This window comes from Brassica rapa, chromosome A02 (assembly GCF_000309985.2).
Source record: "Brassica rapa cultivar Chiifu-401-42 chromosome A02, CAAS_Brap_v3.01, whole genome shotgun sequence".
Classification (NCBI taxonomy): domain Eukaryota; kingdom Viridiplantae; phylum Streptophyta; class Magnoliopsida; order Brassicales; family Brassicaceae; genus Brassica; species Brassica rapa.
The window spans coordinates 2074916-2096759 of NC_024796.2; the positions used below are offsets into that span (position 1 = coordinate 2074916).

Sequence of the window (21844 nt, forward strand, 5' to 3'; positions counted from 1 at the left end):
GAGAGTTAAGTTTAATCCGAACGTTTATAATTAATAAAGCTTTTCACAGAAGAAAGAAATCGATTTTGTTCAGGGTTTTGTATGTATCACAATTCACCTGACTCTTTATCCATACCGAAGTTTCTTAACCGAACAAGCTCTGGAACTATATCCTTCCCAAGATTTGGTCTATCTTTCTTCCTCAGTTCTGCACATTTTAGACACAGCTTAGCAAAAGCCATAGCTTCTTCCACAGGCCAATCAGTCACCACCGGGTCAAGCATATCCTTAAAAGTTCCTTTACTAATCGCCCTCGACACATGATGAGCCAAACCCATTGGACTCTTCGCAGTAATGATCTGAAGCAGCATTATCCCCAACGAATACACGTCTGACTTCGTCGTTAACTTACCTGTCTGCTGGTACTCTGGGTCGATATAACAGAACGTTCCAGCAGCAGATGTCATGTGGTACTGCGTGACGGTATCAGCCACCGACGCAGGGACTAATCGAGCCAATCCAACGTCACTGATCTTGCTCACGTAGTTTCTATCCAAGAGTATGTTGGCAGGTTTTAAATCACGGTGAACAAGCGGCTCTGGCTTTGTTTGGTGAAGGAAGGAGAGTGCTGTAGCGATCTCCGCTGCTATTTGGAACCTCTTCCTCCAAGAAAGAGGCGGCGAGTTTCCTCTACGGAAGAGTCTATCCTCTAAGCTCCCATTCTCCATGAACTCATACACCAAGCATCCGTATTCCGGACACGCGCCGAGGAGAAGAACCATGTGAGGGTGTCTGATGCAACTTAGAACCTCGACTTCTTGGTTAAACTGTTTCTTTCCTTGAGCAGCATCAGCTCTCAAGACTTTAATAGCAACGGGAGTGTGATCAAGTGTACCTTCAAAGACCGGTCCATATCCACCTTCTCCTATTTGTCTGTTGCTCGCGAATCGGTTAGTAGCCTCTTCAATCTCTTCTATAGAGTATCTTCTGTACCTGACATCGTTCTGCACCAAAGCGCTAATAGCGCGGTCTTTCTCTTGTGACTCCCTTCTTGCTTTCATCTCGGCTTGTTTCCTTCTTTGTCCTTCCAAATCTGCCATCCTCTGAGATTTCTCAGCTGCTTCCATTGCAGCTCTGCACTTGGCCTTCTCCGTCTCCGCAACAGCCAGGGCTGCCTCTTCAGCACTCCTAGCTTCCTCAAATCTTAGAGTTTCTTCCAGTTTCCACTTGTTAAGCTCATTTGCCTAGATAAACATGAGAACCAGAAAGTATTATTTTTCATTTTGTTTAAATACCAGGAAGTTCGGGGCCGAAGCCCGTAATCCCCAGGCCCCCAAACCCATTTAGATGGAGCAAGAAAACATCCTCATATCAGCTAGCTCTGCTATACCTTCTGTTTTGCATCTAGTGCTTCTTTGCAGGCTGAACTGTACATGTCCATCGTTTGCTTGAGTTCAATCTTTAACCTTCTCATCTCAGCTTCAACATCTTTCTGCAAATAAGCACCCAACCATTTAATTTTATTTCCTAAAATAGATATTATCATAAAAATTTATTGATCTACTCTTGACATACATTTGATTGTGAAACTGATTCATCAGAAGAACTAGAAGAACCAATGATATCAAAGTTATGAGCAGATTGATCAATGGAACCCATCATCCTAGTCCCAAAATCCGGTTCATCAAAGTTCCTTTGACCCATTGGCTGGTTAAAATCATAATTAAAGTCCAATGGACCATTGGCAGCACTTTTGTGCCTTTCTCTCACAGCATTGAAGCCATTCTCATGAGGACGATACCTCTCCGGTGTTATGTTTCTTCCATTACGCTGGCCCCTACAACAGTCTCAAGAACAACTTCTTAAAGCCTTGTTGATTTAAAAAAAAACAACATAAAAGAGAATAAATCATAATAATACCTAGGTAAGTGATGATCTTGGTCAGGGTCAGGTAGGTTTTGGAGATGAAACGTAGGTGCACGAGGTGGGGCAAGGGTATTGGTGATAGGTCTTTGAGCTGCACGTGAAGACTGGACTTTGCCTTTAGAGATGACATAGACGGAACAGAACTCAGGTGTTGATTTTAGAACGGAAGCAGCAACGTCATGGGATTTAGTGAACTTGAGAGATCTTGCGAATGGGTTCTTTGAAGATGTTGTTCCCAACACGATGTTGTTCACTAGGTTATTGTTAGCGTAATCCAATATTGCGTTCGGAACGTCTATATCATCAAGAATGACCTCCATCATTGAAATCTAAAACACATGCAAACACAAAGATAATTAATTAACTAGTGTTTTGTAATGCATACGTTGAAATGTCTGATTGAAATAGATACATACCCCTTTTCGTGCACAATAACCCCTGTATGGAATAAAAAGCTTGTTTAGTTCATCGTTAACGTTTCCTCCATCTGTAACAATTGAGCTATCCATTTCAGAAGATATACTTGTGTAATAATTTTTTTTTTAAAAAACTTAGATACGTACGGTTTGAATTTTTAAGACGAACGTGTACTAGAATCATGTTGCGATTGTCGATCAGATTAAAGAGATGTTCGACGGCCCAACGAACAGCATAGTGACTGTTCTTGTCTTTGTCAATGGCAACCACCGTCGAGTTAACTGGTGCATGCCGATCTTCCGATGGGAAACGAACCATAATAATGAATTTGATCAACAGAGAAACTCTGAAAACCCCAACAACTAATAAATATGTAAATAATAATAATATTTCAGGTGTCACCCGACATAGTTCGTGTCTGGAAACAAGAAGAGAGGAGAGGAAAGCATAAAAACAATAAGAGAAAGATGGTCAAATTTTCTCTCCTCTCTTCTTCCTGTTACAATCTGGGTGGTGGTGATGCTCGAAGACTATTAACTAACTTTTTCCCTTAGAACAGTCAGAGAAAATACCGGGAGTCAATGATTTATTATCAACCGTTGTTTTAAAAAATTACTCTTTTTAAGGTGGTTCTCTGTTTCTTCCTCACTTTTTGTGGGGTTTTTAAAAAAAAATTATATAATGTAAATCCTTTTTTGTTCTTTAAAAAAATTGTTTTGTATTTTATGCAAATTTTTCATTTTGGATAGTGTGTGAACAATTATACAATAATTTCCTTTTGGAAATTAGTAGTTTTCTTAATTTTTGTTTTAATCTAAAATATTATGAAATAAATGAATTAGTTATCATACTTTCAAACTATCCAAACCAATCCTGAACCAGCTATTATCAAAAACAAAAAACAATTTCTATTACCAATAGTAGTAAATAAAATTCTTACGAATAATTTGGGTTGATATAAAAATAAATTTATATTAATTTGGTTAAAAATACAATAAACCAACTTAGAAACTATAAAAAGAATCCCTACAATCCAAGCATTTATTATATTAATATGGTTAAAATGATGGGCAATTGTCAATAATAGCACCTTTTGAAGTTTATGTCTCAAAAATAGCACTAGAAGGAGAAAGTCACAAAAATGACATTCATTAAAGGGTAAAATATCTCTAATACCCTTGGTTTAAAATTAAATAAACAAACAAAAATAAATAAAAATAAATAAAATTAAAATTAAAAAAATGAAAAAAAGATTTTTTTTTTTTTATAGTTTCAGATTATATGTTTTCAGATTCGAAATTTTTACAATTTTTTTTTTCGAAATTTTTTTTTTTATTTTTTTTCAAATTTTCTTTTTATAATTTAAAAATACTTTTTAAAACTGTTTTTAAAATTTTTATTTTTTATTTTAATATTTTTTTTTTATAAAATTTTAAACCCTAATTCCAAAACCCACCCCTTAACTCTAAACCCTAAGGTTTGGATTAATTAACCCAAGGGGTATAAGTGTATATTTACCTCTTTAATGAAACCTATTTTTGTGACTTTGAGCCTTGAGTGCTACTTTGGGAACAAAAACTTGGTTTGGTGCTATCCTAGTCTTTTTCTCTAAAATGAATCTATACTATTAAAACCAAACAAAACGTAGAATTAGGACCAACTGACTAAAACCTTATCCCACTCGTCGGTTTACATCTAAACAGTGGGTCGGAAAAAAGAGTGGCTGTCACTGGTGAGCCACTAGCCAGTAGCCACTACACAAACAAGTGACGTGCTCTGAAGACCAGCAACAATTTAAAATGCGTGCCGTTTCACTGAAGTAGCCAAAAAACAACCTTGTTGGCTCATCTTACATTCCACACTATCAGAATGAAATCTCATTCAGCTATACGATCTTGCTTAGAGTATTACGTATATTAAAATGTTAAGTTTCTTCTACTGCCTCATATACATCTGTGATCTAAACAATACAATATGCATAAACCAAAGAATCAAACTGAGATTATAACATTTCCATAATCATTTTCATAAGAAAGAAGTACCCGCGAGTCCATGATGCAACAGATTATGCGAGATATCATCTCTCGCCTTCATCGCACTAACCGACCTCAATCCATTCTCAGGCAAAACCTCATCATCAACCACATCAACTATCAGCTCCGCCTCCATCTTCTCCTCTCTAATCTCACATATATTATGAAGCACACAGCACGCTCCCAACACCGTGGGCAAATCCTGAAGCTTCACCTCAGTCCTCTTCTGCAGACACGCCCACCTTCCCTTCAACCTCCCAAACGCTTCTTTACCCACTCTCTGCACCTCGCCCATCTTCTCGTTAAACGCGTGCTGCGTCCACGTCAACCCCTGCTGCGCGTACGGAACCAAAACCCAGTCCAACAACGGATGTCCCGGCCCACCAGCGACCCATAACCCTTTTAAAAGGCCTCCGCTGTTAGCTCTTTGATACAACAGCGACTTCTCCAGCACCTGGTATTAGATCATATATATCGGTTAAGTATTTAACCGGTTGGTTTAGTTCCTTTCACTGAACCAATGTAATATATATACAATACCGATGTAACAAACTTTAGCTAATTAAAGGTAAAGCTTTACTTGAAAACATTCAATACCTGATCATCAGACATCGACCCGGGCCACCCGATGCACAAGTCAGTAAAAACACCTCTCGGATTCACAACGGCTTGGATCGTGATGGAGTAAGAAGTCTTCTGGTTCCTCTCGGTATGTCTTTTATTAAAATAAGCAGAGACACTTATCTTAGGAGCTATGATGGGAACATGAGTCGTGTACATCGAGCCGACAATATTCGGAATACCCGAAACCGCTTCGAACGTTTCTCCAACGCTTCTCAAACCTTCCTCGTCGTCTGGCCACTTGAGGTACTTCGGCATCAGAACGTCTTTGATCGCTTTGCACACCTCGAGGACGAGCTTGTGGCAAGTCGAGATCCCTAAACCGAACTTCTTGGAGACGAGGCGCAGCGGCTCTCCCGTCGCTAACCGCCAGACGCAGACCGCGACTCGCTGACGCACGGGAATCGCGTTTCGCAAAGCGGTGTCTTCCTTCGCGACGGCCGAGTTCAGCTCGTCGCAGATTAAGTTAAACGTGGTTTTGGACATCCGAAACGCGTTTTTGAAGTCGTCCTCCGGGTAGTCGAAACGGCTGCGCTCTTCCCACCACGCTCTGCTTCGGTCTTTGACCCATAACCGCCTCTGCTGAACCGGTTCGGATTCGGTTACATCACGTGAGGCACGTGGCTTCTTACGATTGGTAGTAGTATCTCCGTTTTCCTCCTCGGAGATGGCTCTGGCTCTTTTCTGGTCCATCGAGAGCAAGGAAGTGAAGAGGCCCTTGAGGATGTTCTTGGTGTCGTGGGACGACGTCGTTTGAGTGTGGATATCTACCTCGCCGTCGAAGGCATTACAGACTTCTTCTTCTTCTTCCTCCTCGTCGATTGCTTTCTGGAAAACGGCGGCTTTCATTGGAAGTCGTGTTTGTTGTGAGTTTTGCTTCGGACAAAAGGTGTTTTACTTTGGATTGGAGGAGAAGTTTTCTTTTTCTTCTGGTTCATAAATAGAAATATCTCGACAGGTGTGAACACGCAAGTTGACTTTATACTATGATACCTCTTTTTCTTTCTTTTTCCATTAGTATTATTTTATTTCTTAATTGTTTATTACTCATTTTTATTCTTGTTACATTCTTTAGTTGTTTTAAGCTGTTTAGTGATTCAAATATTGAAGCAAACTATGTGAGTACTGTTAAATTTAAATAAAAATAAAAATTGGAAGGAAATGTCTTTGATCATGATCGGCCATACAAACCATTTCCTTCTGATTTTGCGTGCTGCGTGCTTCTATTCAAAAGCAATTTATTGACAAACGTTTTGCAACTGTTTTTGACATTATTTTAGCATGTCTGATAAAAGTACTAGACTTAGCAATTTCCTGTTGAAGGTTTGCCAAACTATATTAGCTAAGAAAATAAAATATTCATACATATACTAGGCTCTACGTGGAGTTGCTAAAATGACGAACCTAAAACAAAGTCTGTTGGAAATCAATTTTTTTTTTAAATTACATTTCATATCAATATTTTGGATAATGTTTATAAAAAAATTATGTTGAAAATATACAGTGGGCACTAAAAAGAAAAGAAAATCGTAGCAATATAGTGATGCTTAGCTGATTCTTACTATAAAAAGTAGATGCAATAATCAAATAATATGTTCTGCTACTTGACAGTGTGAACTAACTACTTTTAAAGAAGTTTTCCTGATATTATTTTATAATAATGCTTATAACTCTAACCAGTTTGTGATTCATCATATTGTGTTTGTAAATATCTCATTTGATAATCGATGTTGAGAAGAGAGGAATAAGACCTAGAACGATACACGTATGATTCCCTCTCAACAGATGTTAACGTTTGGTTTGAGGGAAAAAAGAAGTTATATACACTTGTGGAATGGGGTGTTCAGACACATCTTATAGACGAACCGGATAATGTTTAAATATAAGATCTGAAATGACTGTACCCTGAAGCTATGAGAAAAGGAGTGTGAACACGTCGAGGAAGTATCGGACATAGGTTTCTTTTTTTTTCTTGAGCAACTGGTATAGGTTTCTTTTATAATTGGCGGTGTGGAACGTTAGGTGGCTGATGGAGACTTTTGTTTCTAATAATTTTACCTTTCTTATTTTACTTTTTGAGTTTGCCAGATGAAGGCAATAGTCGTCAGGGGTACTTTAAAAAAAGAAGAAGAAAAATAGTCATCAGGGGATCTCCTAATATTTAAATATGTATAAGATAACTAACAACTTATATAATGGCCGCTGGAGACTTTGTGTCTCATCATTTTTATTTTCGTATTTTACTTTTGAGTTTGCCAAATGAAGGCAATAGTCATCAGGGATCTCCTAGTATTTAAATATGTATTCATATCTATTAATGAAAAACACAAAATATTTTTTTCGCCAAAATTTCAAAATCAAAATTTTTCCATAAATTAAATTTTTCTACAAACCGGTATTTTCTGTTTAAATCGCTGAATCAAGCTTTTCCGCTAAAGCGATAAAACAAATTTTCTTGCTAAAATCACAAAAAATCGTTAAAATTACAAATTTTATTTTCTCGTTAAAACCATAAAAATAAGGTTCTAGTCAAAAAAAAAATTTTTTACAAATTAAGTTTTTTCATCAAAATTACAAAATCAAAAAAACATTCACCAAAGGCGTCGAGGTAATCTTGAGTGTAGTTAAAGCGGCGAGGTAATCTAGAGAAAAGAAAGTCTTCATGATTATTGTGGATAATGCATCATCTCACGACAACATGTACTTTATTCTTAAAAAGCAGTTTCGAAGAGAATTAGTATGCAACCGAAAGTTTTTTATGTAAAATGTGTAGTTCATATTTTGAATTCGATTGTTCAAAATATACCGAACGTGATAGATAAAGCTTTTGAGAAAATCAGAAAAGTATCAAGTTTGTGAAAGTGAGTAAGTCTTATAGTAGTAGGTTTTTTTATATAGTTTGTAATGTACCCTATAGCCAGTCACGGTTTTTCATGGATAGTTGTTCTCAAAGAATGCGGTCAATGTTTGTTCACAAATAAGAAATGGTCATCTAGTCATGGATAAATGGACATGATAACAAGTTTTGAATGGACGTAATTCTTAATGAATGCAGCCAATATTTGTCCACAAACAAAATATAGTTATCTAAGCGTAGATAAATAAACATGAAGTAGACGTGTAGGTTTATATGTCATCTGATTCTTCTCAAGCAAGTGATGTGTGATGAATACATCACCGGCCGGTCCGGTAAATATAGCATCTTCTTCACATCGGAGGAGTGCGGTGAACACAGAGTTAACAATCTTGTATGTCTCGTTTGTTTGCTTTCGTTCTTGATTGGTCTTAGATCGATTCACAAATCCAAGTAGGGAATCGTAACAAGACTAATCGACAGACAATTCTATTCTAAAAAGACTAAGTTAAGGTTTATTGGAAGTATGTCTTATTGGGGAAGTCAAAACTTGTAATGTCTACGTACAGTTGATCAGTCTATTCCACATAAAAACCACCAAGTGATGCTTTCCTTCACAAAATTAAGTAATACAAGTAGTATACACATTTGAACTGAATGGTAACTGTTAGCAAAATGAATAAATAAGTTAATAAAAAGAGATATGGTTATGAATCGAACATGTTCTGATATAAATTAATAAATGAATAAATAATAATTCTAAATTTTTCATGTAAATATTTTACTAAAATCATAAAATAATATTTTTATATAAATACAAATAAAATTTTATTTTATATTCACAATAAATTTTATTTCTATTTTTCTTAAGCATTTCAACATATTTTAATAATACATAGTAAAATTATATACAAAATTAGTCATATGACGAACGAACGAACCTCTAAAAACAGAAATATATGAATTTTTCTTATAAGTAATAACTTTATAAAATTAATAAAGTCCTATAGTCCAAACATTATTATTAGTTTATAGAATTTTTACTTTTATTAATCTTTGAACTTTGAAAAGATAGAACACATCCTCAAACTTGGTACGTATGTTAGAACTCGCGAAGATTTTAATAAAACTGTTAACAGTTTCATAAATTACTTTGATTAGAATTTAAGGTACTTGAGACATAGCTCGTGTGAGGAACCTGAGAAGATATACCTCTGCAATACTGCTTAAATTTTTTTCCAAGTATCCCAAGCCTATAAAATACCCAAACTAATTCTCAAATGGATCCTAAGGTGATCACATGATGAATACTGTTTAAACATCCATCTATTTTCACATTGCAATTGTTGTTGTCGTTCAATATCCGTCTTATACATGCTTCCATTGTGTTACCATTCGTGATCCCATAGCTATTTCTTGTACTTCAGGACGGTAGATGCTTAAAACCGACCTCGTTAATTAAAATAAACAAAAAAAAAAAATTAAAACAGAGCAGACACTTTTATTACATCTTAGATCACACAGCACGCAGTCCCTCACATTCCCATTACATTCAGACCCGAGAACCAAACACACATATCATCAACAAACTCAAGCCACTTTGACCTGAATAGTCTTTGGTTTCTTAGGCTCACGAGGAGGAAGCTTCTCAACAGTTACCTTCAAAACCCCATCATGACAAACAGCAGAGATCTTCTCCAAATCTGCATTCTCAGGCAGCTGAAACTTCCTCATAAACTTACCCATTCTCCTCTCCATCCTCACGTACTTCACGCCTTCGCTCTCCTTGTTCTCCCTCTGCCTCTCTCCGCTCACCACAAGCACATTCTCGTTCTCCACCTGAACCTTGATCTCGTCTCCTTTGATCCCAGGCATGTCCACCACGAAAACGTACGCGTTCGGATGCTCGATCACGTCGCCTGGTGTAGCCGCCATGGCCTTTGCGTCCCGCATGTATGCTCGAGAGGGGTTGTTGCGGTTCTTCTCGTTGTGTTCCTCGGGGACTTCGAGCATGTCTTCGAGGATTGAGATTATAGGGAACCTTCCAAAATCCATTTGTTTCACTTGTTGTGTTTGCGTTCTTTATTTCTTGATTTCTTCTTCTTTGATTTTTTTTTGTTTTGATGGAGATTGTTTGAGACTTTGTGGGATTTAAATAGGAGTGGAGATGGATTTTTCTAGAGAGATGTAGACTGACCGAACATTGTGTGATATTTTTCAGTTTGGAGTTGTTCGGGAGGCATCTTGATCGTTCTGGCTTTGTGAAAAATCATAACTCGTTTGGATAAATGTGGGCCATCTCTATCTATGTTGATTTTGTATCTGTATGGGCCTTTGAATCAGTATTACTAAGGCCCATCCGTTTTCAAATAGAAAAATTAATTTGTCCGGTTTGGTTCAGTTTTGTGGAAAATATATTGGTTAATGCCTTAATGGTGATTATTAGAAAAACTATGGTTGTATTAAACGAATTCCATGAATTTTCCAAACTTTGGAATAGCTTCATTTTCAGAATTGTTTTAGTCTTCCTTGATATAACTTAGTAATATGATTTTTTTATTAAAAGTTTTGGAACTTTCGATTAAACGTAAAATTTTAGAACTTTCTATGATTTCTTTTTCTGGAGATACATTAATGCTTGAAAAAAGAAGAATAAGAAATATCAACAGCAAAGTTACAAAAAAAAGAATTAACAACTTGATTAGTGTTAAGGTAACTTCTTCTAATTATACTCAACCTTTTCATCACATAATAACATTGAAGTAATATGTAATGTAAATTTGTGACAAAAAAAAAAAAATATGTAATGTAATTATTCAGATGAGAAGGAACAAATCATTATAAAAAAAATGCTATAGATATACATTCATTCTTACCATCTTTTCAAAATGGATACAAGTGGATAAAAGAAAAAGATTTGAAAATGATATAACACAAGGCCTTGTCAGGCTCTACTTGATTATAAGATGATCCCTGGGGAGAGATTGTTGAAATGATAAAATGACAGTTAAGAGGGGCTTACAAAAACATTCACAGCGAGTTCTCGTCTTTGGAGGAGACACATGGCCCAAGCCTATAAGGGTAGACTGGTCCATCACCCTCTCTACCTCTCTCTCTGTGAAAGAACAAGTACCGTACGCGTGTGGCGAAGAGGCCCGATCGTGCGAGGGTCACATAAAGAAGAACATAGCAATGCTTCACGTGGCAGGTCACGTGTAGGACCCCACACACAGACACTGTTGAGCTTCACCGCGTGAATGAATCTTTCCTCCTCTCTCTTTTCTTTTTGTGTCAGCTCTTATTGTCTCTCCCTGAACAGCTGAATCTCTGACTCCCCCGTGCGAATTTTTTCTTTCACTTTAGTTTCTGTTTTTCTCTCGCACACATCCCTATAACTGAATAGTTTGTTGGATTCTATTGCAAGATTCTTTTCCATTAAACATTAATACTGTAAGATTTCAACATTGTAATTTTGCTTTTTCAACGGCATTCATTCTACTAGAATGTGGATACTGACACAACAATGACATTCATATAGATCCCATTAATATACAGTATGTCATGCATTATTATTCTATTTTTGTACAAGCTAATATTGATGTCATAATGAGATCGATAACATAAAATGGAAAACATTGGCCAAAGTGTGATAAAGATATATAATGGAAATAAGAAGACATAAGTGTTGATGAAATGAGGAACAATGGAGGAACAAGAAGGGAAAGGAAGCATGTGAGAGAACTGAAAAAGACGCAAAACAAGTTATGTTCCTTAACCTGTCCTTGTCTAGACAACCCAATGTACAAATGTGGGTGTAGCCGTGTGGAAGAGACTTTGCTTTAAGCTAAACATACAACAATATTATTAACCGAGAGCTAGCTTAATTTTAAATCACATCCTTTCCCAAAACCCACCTAAGTTTGAGACCTCTCTAGACAATTTGAACAATCCGTTATGTTTTTTTTGGTATATGGCTACATTTTTGTTTTTGATTGAATAATTTTTTTTATCCAACAATCATGTATATTCCCTATGGCCAAATGTAGACTATGTTAAATTATTTTCTTTTTTTTTTTGGTAAAAAATTATTTTCTTTTTGAGAAAGTAAACTCCTCACCACAAGACTTGAACTTCTAATTTTTTTTACTCTACTAACTAATCCAAGAGTTTTAGATACCAAAACATGTTATCTTTGTAATGTAGATGAGTGTAATTTTCATTGTAAATTTTTGAGGTACATGCATTTATACCTAAAAACAATTGAAAAATGCACTTGTGCGGTGGTCCAACCGGTAAATTATACGTGAACAACACGCGCCGAGATGGCCGTTTATATATAAGCCACCTCTCTCCCTCTATTGTGTCTCATTCGTCGTCTTCTTCTACAACTTCCGAGAAAGGAAACAAACATCAGAACAGTTAAAAAACATTAACAATCTCTTTCTTCTTTTGTCTCTTCTTCTTCCTCCTAAAATTCCAAAGTTTCTCAGACCAAACCATGCATAGATCCAAAACCCAATCTAGAAACCCGTCCTTCTCCTCCACTCTCCTCGACGAAATCTACAACTCCATCGACCCCAAAACCCAAAAAACCCAACCTTTTCTAAACTCTCTCAACACCGCCAAGAAACAGAGCATCAGCGTAAACAGAGGAAGAGATCGGCTATTCGGCTCTATGTCGTCTTCCTCCGACTCCAACTCCAGCATCTTCTCGTCTTCCGACACCGAACTAACTCACCCTAAGAAGACAACGTCCTCACGGCCCTTGTGTTTCGGTCCTTCAAAGACAACAAAACCGAGAAAAACAGAGGATAAAGCTCTGTTTCGCCAAAACAGAGCAAAAACAGAGGATAAAGCTCTGTTTCGCCAAAACAGAGCAACACGTGTGTCCGACGACTACGATTACGCCTCCGACGCTCCCAAGATCACGAGGTACGACGAGGATTGTGAGAATACAAGAACCAGAAGGTACACGAGTAAGCTCAAAACTCCAGCTTCGCCTGGTGTACGGATCGTTAACTTCATCAACTCTCTGTTCAGCAACAACGGTTCTTCTAAACAATCCTCCTCTGCGGTTAAGAGTTATCCGAGGAAGACGAGCTATGACGTTACTAAACCGACGTGTTCTTCAGCTTCTTCCTTCTCAAGGTCTTGTCTGAACAAAGCCTCCGAGAAACCATCTGACCGTATCAAACGGAGCGTCAGGTTTTCTCCGGTCAATGTGATCGTCACCGCGGAAGAAGAAGAGGAAGATTATCTGAGCAACGGTTACATAAGAAAGTCGGTGAAGAAGAATGTGGAAGATGGAGGGAGGAGATCAGTGGAGGAGATTGCTAGAGAGTTTCTGAGAGATTATCACAAGAACCATGAGAACGGTATGGTCAAGAGTAATGACTTTGAGGATTATGAAGATGATGATGATGATGTTGTAAGTGATTCGAGTTCTGATCTGTTTGAGCTGGATTTAGCTGGGAGTCATCATCATAATCTGTATGGAGACGAACTTCCTGTGTATGAAACCACTTTTGCGGGTTTGATCTTGTGAATCTTTTTTTTTTCTTTATTTTGTAACTTTTTATTAGGCTTTCGTTTTTTTTTTATGTTCTAAGATCATGTGATTCTTCACATGTGTTTGGTTTTGTAACTATATGTCGTGTTATAAATTTTGCGTTTGTAAAAATTTGATTCAAAACCAAACGATAGTAATCTAGTGAATAGAGAAAGAATTTGAGGCAAAACATTAGGTTATGGATTAAAGTTCTGTCATGAACTAAATTATTATCATTTCAAATAAAGAAGTTATGTTTTACGTCTCATTACAAAATCTTGTAATTAAACTATTCGTAAGTACTATCTCTTTACATAAACTATTGGCAAGTACTATCTCTTTAATAAATTAGTTGGATCTTGGTATAGACATATCCTAACTTAATAAAAAAAAATTGTTCCTATCATATTTCTCATAATGTCTTTTTAATCTTTTCAATTGTTGTATTAACTATTAAAAGTAGAAAATTATAAAAATAAACATTAACTATTTCTAGTTTTCTACCAGACAAAAATGGTTAGATCTAGATGTAGTTCGACATGCGTTTGTTCGGTTCATTAGCAAAGGATGGGGTGTTATCCCCCTCCATGCTGAATTTCACATGCTGTTATGTGGCCCATGATGACCATATTGCAGTTGGGATATACTTCAATGAGTCTTGAAACGGACGGTCTTAACTTGTTATTGAGATTGAAAACCCGTGACAACATCATCTTGACATCTACATATTGAAACAAATAGCCATTGTAAAAGTAGATAATTTTTGACAATGATATCGTCGAGGGGATCCGTTACGTGCAAAGCAAAATGATTTCTGGAGGATTATATGATCATTTATATATAAAGTAGTTGGTGATCCCAAAGGGAAAAAAAACAAGCTACCAACTTTCTCTTTTTCTATGGATCTATCACATGCTTTAATCAAATGCTTTAAACTCAAATTTTAATGAATGCAAACACTTTTAAATGTGAACTAATCTTTTCACCTCTTTAAACTTTAGTCATCTAGCATCTACCAGAAAAAAACTCATAGATAAGGCTTTACGGTATAATGGTAATTTAGAGTAGCACAACTAAAAAATACTTGGTCACCATTAAAAATTATGATGTGCATATAGCAACAGATCAGTGTTTCAAAATGAAAACATTGGTTAAAATTCAAGTGTTTCATGTATAATGTACGTTTATTTTTTCTTAGAAACTCTCTTAAATACTTGTCTAAACATTTGTTTTGGTCTTTCTAAATGCTTACAATACTAACATGTAGTTACTATACCAAGTAGTATACATGGTATCTTCTATATTAAAGTAGTTTTTGTATTTTGCTACAAAGGGATAATCTTACTAATCTTTTTAAATTTAATTAGTATATGTGTATAGCTTATATAAGCTTTTGTTATACTATTAACTATATATATAATTATATATTTTTAAATAACTAATTCAATATTTATGCCCTGTTACAAAAAACCTAAATCAATTTTTAGAAACTAAAGAGTACAAAGGTTACATATAAAATATCAAAATGATTGAGATGACCACTCTTTCCTAACTTCTTGCATATAATTTATTTTAGTTATTTGGTAAACTTTTTACATAGTTTCGTTAGATAAAATCCAGCTTCAAATACAAAATGTCTGTAAAGTACCACAAGGATATATGTAAAATATATAAAGCGTGTTAGTTAATAAAACATGGAATCAATCATACATGAAAGTGTTTGTTGTGTATAAAAAGCAAAGAAAGAGGCAGTATCCGAGAAATTCGATATCCAAATGAGAAGCAAAGGATGATTGAAGCAGATCGTGAATGGACATATTAAAGCTTAATAAAATTGCATAACAAATAAAGAAAGTGTAGTTTTAAAATAAAGTGAAAGGGTTTGTAGCGATGGATGAACATGAAGTACTGATGCTTCCATGGGAATAGAGAAAGTGGAGAGCTTTTGCTTTACTTCTCTTTTCCACTTTGATCATCTTTAAAAGTTCCGATTACAATCTTCTCCATTACACTCTCAACAATAAACAAATATATCACACGCACGGTCGCACGTACGCATGGCCCATTTTCAGTCCATGTCAAGTCATTTTGATTTATCTTTTTATTATTGAGTTTGGTTACTTTTAGTTTAAATATTGCTCTGCAATGTTAGCTTTATCATGTAGTATGATTTTTGACGATATTTTGCTGATATCAATGTAATATCTTTGATTCGGAAATTTTGGTGGTGTGAAGAAGTTTTGAATTTCAAAGTTACATGTACTTGCTTAACCTTTATAAATTTAAAGATTTGTATCTTATATAAGTAATCTTTTCCAGTGAATAAATGTGAAAAATAAAAGAATGAATCAGCAGACTTATCAACCACAAGGGGTTTTAAGCACCAAATTGAACTGAGTATATGAAAAAAAATTTAAGTGTCAATTTTAAATTATATATGTTATTTTACGAATTAATATAAAATATATGAATCTAAGATCATATCGTTGATGATAAAATCATAATATTAATTATTAAAATTATTTATCAGATCAATGCATTTTACAATTAATTTAAGCTGAAAATAAATAAAATTTGCATTGTAATTTTAAAGTGACATTTTTTGTGTAACAAAACAAAAATGTTAGATGTCGACTCTAAATCTTAAAGTTACAATTATATTTCTAATCAAATTTATAAGACATGTTTATTTAGAAAACGAACAATTAAACTTCACACTCCAAACTCCAAACCCATGCATGTCTCATCTTCTCTAATAAATTGTATCTTGTCGCTCCTGATAATATTCTTTAACTTAAGTACTTTAATTGAAATTATTATAGATTTATCATTGAAATTGTGAGAAGAGTTATATATATATGGTTGATTTCTATATCTTGACAAATGGTACTTTTGCCATAACAACTTGCTAATAAGAAATAGTTCGATGATTATATATATTAAAGCGTATTTCTATTCTATTACGCGGATGATTAAATTATACCATTGCCCAAATCAACAACTAAGTATAGTTAACGAAGTATACAATCTTAAAACAACGATCGTGCAATGTATTTGTATACAACAATACTCCCTCTAAATCCTAATGATTGCACATAATACGTAACAAATTAAGTAAATTATGCTCTATTGAGATTATTGGATGACCGCGCGCGGATATACGCGAATAATTGTATACAGATACATACTCACTCTGCATTTTTTTTTTTGGTCTAACATACTCACTCTGCATTGATACCGCATGTGACTTGTAAGGGTGATAACGCTCTTGTTAATTATTGACAAAGTATTATTGCTAGTGAAACCATGAAATCGAATTCTCGCGTATATATATACAAATTCTTGAAATTTCATCAATGTTAGTTTCGTCAAATAGTGGTGGAGGATATTTACTAAATGTTTAAATAATGATATAATTTAAAACAAATTGTTGGGCATGGTATATGCCTCTATGGGTCGCTAGTCTATAAATATGTATTCTGATTAATTAGTTATTGTAACTTTTGATCGAACAACCTTATTTAATAGAGTGGTTAAATGAGGAGCTAATAATATTCTATAGGTGCCATTAAAGAAACAAGAAAGGTTCTGTAAGAGTGATTAGCACGATCTGCATAGTTTTGTATGACTATGACCAAAGCGACGTGTCCCTCCAGCATGAAATGAAGTTCAAAGATGACCATATGATTACTCTGTATTACTTAATACGTAACTAATCATGCAAAGAAGATTATATATCCATGTATTAATATTATCTAAATATATATTGAAATAAATGTTTATGTGTATCAGAGTGTATATATATACATGGTGAAATTAATCAAAACAAATTCTTAATTACTACTATCATTAGTTGGAGATCTTTCGATTTTAGTGTCATCAAATTTAATTTCGAGCTTATAGTCATTAACAAACTAGGCTTTCTTCATAATTGCTATCTTTTTTCTAAGATCAGAGTGATTTATACGAATAATGTTTGCATTGGTAATCATAAGAAGTCTTTGATGAGTCCATGTCAAAAGTATTGGTTAGAAATCATGTAGACTGTAGTAAGCTTGAAAGATTTGTGAATGTAGTGCCAAATAAAAATGTTGTAATAAATTTGTAACAACTTCCAATTCATTAGAACTTGGAATAATGATTTCATCTTCTAATCTAAAAGTGTAGATAAAACAGCACGAGCAACATTTGATAATAGTATCATAAATAATCGGTTTCGTATAAACCAAACCAGTTTTTCAAATTTTGTCGAGCTTGGTGAGATGGACTTGTTGAGGAAGTAGAGTGTAATCAATGTGAAGATCCTCCAACATTTTCTTAATAGCCAAAGACTGTTCAGTTCTTCTGATATTCCTCTCTCTGTATTCCTGAAACGTGATGGTGTGGTTGCTGTACAAAGCCATCTTCAGCTTGTTCATGTCCTCTATCTGCTTAACCACCACCGTGTGTATCGGTGACCAATGCTGCGGATTCTGCTCCAAGTAACTGAATGTTTCCACACAACAAACCAAATCAAGAAGTCTTTCAAGATTTGACCAAACAGTTTCAAATGAGTGAAGGGTGATACTTACTCAGCGATTCTTTCTTTGAGATGTGCTATCTTTGAGACTGGTGTTGAAAATGCTATAGAGAACTCCACTGTTTCTCCCATATCTGGACTTCTGAAGTAGTTGCTTATCGGTTTAGTGGCCAAAACGGAGTTGGGATAATACACTTTCTCGTTGTCAAGCTTCAAGAACACCGTCGATAACAGATTCATCTCTTCAACCAGCATCTGAAAAGAACCACAAGAATGAGAAATGAAGTTACAGAGACATGTAGTAATAATGAAACGGATCTTGGGTGGTGAGGTTTACCGGGACACCGTCGACAACGCAACGATCACCTACATCATAAGGATGCATAACGAAGACAAACACAATGGACTCAAAGAGATTCTTGCAAGTGCTTCCGATTATAAAAGCCAGAGCCACGAGTTGAGTGGAGAAGAACAGCAACACCTTAGTCGTTGCTACTTCTAGAAGCAGCAGCCAAATGACTATAGTAATCACGATCAAGATTGCTGTCACAAGTTTGTTTAACTGCTTGACAGCTGTTTTCGTGTCGTTTAAGGAATGCGCTAGAGCTTTCCTGCTATTGTACACCTTAACCTGATCAAATAGCAACACACAACACACACAGGTGGTCTAAATCAAGAAACACAAACTGATAATCTCTAAGAACAAAAGAGTGTAAAAGTGCAGAGCCGTCTAATAGCACGTGCAACTGGAGCGGTGAAACATAGTTGAAGTCTAAAAAAAAAAAATTAAGAATATTTCAAAAATATATACATGATGTAAAACTTGAAGTTTGTAAATATATTGTTAAATTTAGAGCTAATAATTTTAAAAAAAAAACATCAAACATATAAGTAGACCTCTTCACTTAAACTATTTCATTAAATCATTAAATATAAAGTTAATATTTTTTTTGAACAGAATAATTTGAGACTGTAGTGTGAAAGTGTTTGAGGAGACTTTACCACCCATTCAGTGAAAGCTTTTCTGGTGATTCTCCCGGTCTCAGCAGCACCGTCAAACAAAGGAAACACAAGATCAACCTCTTCCTTAATCATGAACCTAAGCAAATCTTCTTCCTCTATGTAACTGAAACAATAACCATTAAAGAATATTGAGCATCATATCTAAAGCATATGAAAAATATTGTTAATTAATCTCTCACCTGAAGCAAGGCTGAGCAACATTTCTAAAGACATGATAAGCAGCAGCCAAAGCCTCCATCTCACTAGTAATCTCTCCTCTATCAGCTTGCTCTTTCCCATCTCCATGTGCTTGTTCATCCAACGTGTCAGAGATCGTAGAAAGACCCGAAGTCCTAACAGCTTCCACCAAAACACGCATCGTCCAAGCAGAAACTTTCTCTCGCTTCATCTTGTGAACCTTCCCCATATCAATCACTTTCTTCTCTTTAACCTCTCCCTTCTTCACCACGCTAGCGAAACTCAACTGCCCAGTTCTCGCCTCTTCGATAAGCGGAGGACCAGAGAGCGTTTGCAAAACGTACTGATGGAAAACAGAATCTTGAATCCTGTCGAAGAAGTTAACCACGTTGAAACTCGCTGCTAGGATCTTTAACAAGAGTGTTTTCACCAGCCAAAGGAATGATCCCGTGAGAAGGGTGATAAGTGTCCTTGTTATAGCGTTGAGGATCTTCGTGGCTGCATGGGATCTATCCACGTCGTGGTTGAATAGAAACACCCATGCAACGAGTATCAAACTAAGCCATATAAAGACTTGGACGCTCTTCTTTAACCCATGCACGAAGTACAACACTTTTCTCCGTAAAAGAAAGTTTGTTTCTATGAGGAACACAACCACACGCATGAACCAGTTCGTCACCAGCATTCCGCTGAAGATAACCATCACAAGCACACACCATTTCCACACTTGTAGCCCCCAGAAGTTATGGCGTTTCACAACATCAATGGTTAAACTAGCAACCAATGAGCTTAAAATCACCACAAAGAAAGCTAGCTCTAACAACGCCAACGCACTTATCTTTCTCCTCATCTCTTTGCTCAGCTTCACCTTTTTGTAGATCTCTTCATCTTCGTCTTTCTCAGCCTCAACAGCTTTGCTTGGAGTTAACGGTGTTGTTGAGCCGACACTCCTTGTTGATCTGTTGTTAGGGGAAGCTCTACTAAAGGAGAAAGCAGCACCAAGTTGTTCCTTGACTTCCTCCTCTAGAATATTTGTGTCTACAGGAAGAGATGGTTCCACAAACCGGGACTTTGGTTTGGAGTAAACCGACCTTGCAAAAGACCTCCTCTGAGTTAGACCGTCGTAGCTTGGATTTGGAGGTCTAGGAGGCTTGTTTGGACTACTGACTAGCTTAGAGATTTCAGGAGAGGGGGTTTTATTGATGGGCATTGCTTTTTCAGATTCTGGTGAAGCCATCTTTGAAGAAACCCTTGATGCTTCCTCACCTGAGACATTGATAACAACATCTCTTCCTCCATTGCTACTCCTTGGCTCTGCCATTCCAGTGCTACTAGCATCCATTTGACAACAGTGGCTCTGAATTTTTTTTTCCAAAACAAGAGTAAGAACAGTGTGGAGGTGAAGAGTACCAGTTTTTTTTTTCTTAGCAAAAGAAAATAGTTCCAGTTTTTGAGCTAGACTTGTAAATATTAAGAGTTTGATTTATCAGAGGCTTGTAAAACAAAATGAGCTTATGGACAAGATACTCAGGCTCTTGCTCTTAGTTTTTGAAGAAATTAATATATCGAATATAAACACTAATTAAGTTAAGCAGAGATGTGTAACAAAGTCAATGGATTTACACAAGAAGAGTATCAAGAGGACCCATCGTTAATCCCTACTAAATCTATAAGTAAGATCTAAAAACAAATAATAAATCTATACTTCCCTAGTAAGAATAAGGTTACCAGTAGTGAGGTACAAAAAATCTTCTTCGTCTTCTGCTGTGAGTATAGCAATCAGCTCATTCTTGAGAAGAAAACCCCTGAAAAGAGCAAAAGATAAACTGAGATCTTAGGAGATAGTACACACCAGGACCAATTTTAAGGAGAATAGTTCAAACATTTGGTAGATAAGAAAGTCCTACAGATAGTAATGACCTGAACAAAAGAAGAAAAACAAATGATTGATAGCAGTGGGGAAAGGTTTGTCTCAGAAAAGGCTAAAACCCAGAAGCCAACAAAAACGAAAAGCCAAATATAATACTATAAAAAATAACAAAACATGGAAAGATGAAAGAGAAATGAGTTTGAGAAGAAGATCTTACATGAACAAACCACTTAATGAATGGAGTAGTTAATTTTACCTTTAAATGCCGCCCCAAAGAATGAGAGCGAGAGATAAGACTTTACAAGCCTACGAATAAATAAACTTTTCAGACCACTCTCTGTCTCTATCAATCATCAATTTCCATTACGTCGTTAGCTGTTTGTTTTTAATCATTCGAGTAAATTATTAACGAGTGTGTATGGCATGTCTAATATATCTATTGGGCGCCAAGAGTTCATTAATTTGACTAATTGTAGTCGTCCCTCCACCAACCAATTTTCCAAGTCGTTAAAACTGGAGACAAAATATAATTCCAACGAACCCAGCGGCTGTGGTCTATAGGGGTAAAGAGGACGGTGGTCGAAGTTAATTGATGACTCTATGTTCCCTCTTAAACTTACACACATGTTACATCAGTTGGTTTTGAACCTGAATTGTATGTCTAAGGCCCGGAATACACATGTTATATAAATAAAGAAAACACAATTCCAACGTCGTCATCGTACAAACATTACAATTAACAAACATTTTTATTTTTTATCTCCAGCAAAAAAATACTTGGTTTTTAATCGAAGTATATAACATGTTCGAATTATCATGCGATTCCTACTTTCCTAGTCCTATGTACAGTGTACTCAACTGCCTACAAAAATATATT

General features: G+C 35.7%; 4 protein-coding genes across 7 annotated transcripts; 1 reads left to right on the forward strand and 3 right to left on the reverse strand.

The window, feature by feature from the left end:
- Positions 1-5: 5 nt before the first annotated feature.
- On the reverse strand, positions 6-9016 carry LOC103850810 (U-box domain-containing protein 34). 2 transcript variants are annotated; one of them, XM_009127595.3, is made up of 8 exons: positions 4953-9016; positions 4365-4809; positions 2469-2666; positions 2322-2392; positions 1900-2234; positions 1555-1816; positions 1370-1471; positions 6-1223 (listed from the first exon to the last, which is right to left on the reverse strand). In XM_009127595.3, exons 1-8 carry the CDS (start codon positions 5823-5825, stop codon positions 87-89), a joined length of 3423 nt encoding a protein of 1140 aa, XP_009125843.1. In that variant the 5' UTR covers positions 5826-9016; the 3' UTR covers positions 6-86. The 2 variants fall into 2 exon arrangements, with proteins under 2 accessions (XP_009125843.1, XP_018511801.1); XM_018656285.2 differs by lacking the exons at positions 4365-4809; positions 4953-9016 and having other exon boundaries at positions 2322-2343; positions 2469-2599.
- Positions 9017-9264: 248 nt separating this feature from the next.
- On the reverse strand, positions 9265-9964 carry LOC103850811 (17.6 kDa class II heat shock protein). Its single transcript, XM_009127597.3, has one exon. It carries the CDS (start codon positions 9883-9885, stop codon positions 9421-9423), a length of 465 nt encoding a protein of 154 aa, XP_009125845.1. The 5' UTR covers positions 9886-9964; the 3' UTR covers positions 9265-9420.
- Positions 9965-10205: 241 nt separating this feature from the next.
- On the forward strand, positions 10206-13563 carry LOC103850812 (protein BIG GRAIN 1-like D). The gene has a single exon (XM_009127598.3). It carries the CDS (start codon positions 12329-12331, stop codon positions 13373-13375), a length of 1047 nt encoding a protein of 348 aa, XP_009125846.2. The 5' UTR covers positions 10206-12328; the 3' UTR covers positions 13376-13563.
- Positions 13564-17430: 3867 nt separating this feature from the next.
- Positions 17431-21203, reverse strand: LOC103850813 (mechanosensitive ion channel protein 10). Of its 3 annotated transcripts, none has more exons than XM_033285948.1 (7): positions 21185-21203; positions 20826-20902; positions 19100-20454; positions 18900-19023; positions 18235-18528; positions 17950-18152; positions 17431-17863 (listed from the first exon to the last, which is right to left on the reverse strand). In XM_033285948.1, the coding sequence occupies exons 3-7, from the start codon at positions 20437-20439 to the stop codon at positions 17617-17619; spliced, it is 2208 nt and encodes a 735-aa protein (XP_033141839.1). In that variant the 5' UTR covers positions 20440-20454; positions 20826-20902; positions 21185-21203; the 3' UTR covers positions 17431-17616. The 3 variants fall into 3 exon arrangements, with proteins under 3 accessions (XP_033141839.1, XP_009125847.1, XP_033141838.1); XM_009127599.3 differs by lacking the exon at positions 21185-21203 and adding an exon at positions 21018-21162; XM_033285947.1 differs by lacking the exon at positions 21185-21203 and adding an exon at positions 20981-21004.
- Positions 21204-21844: the final 641 nt, after the last annotated feature.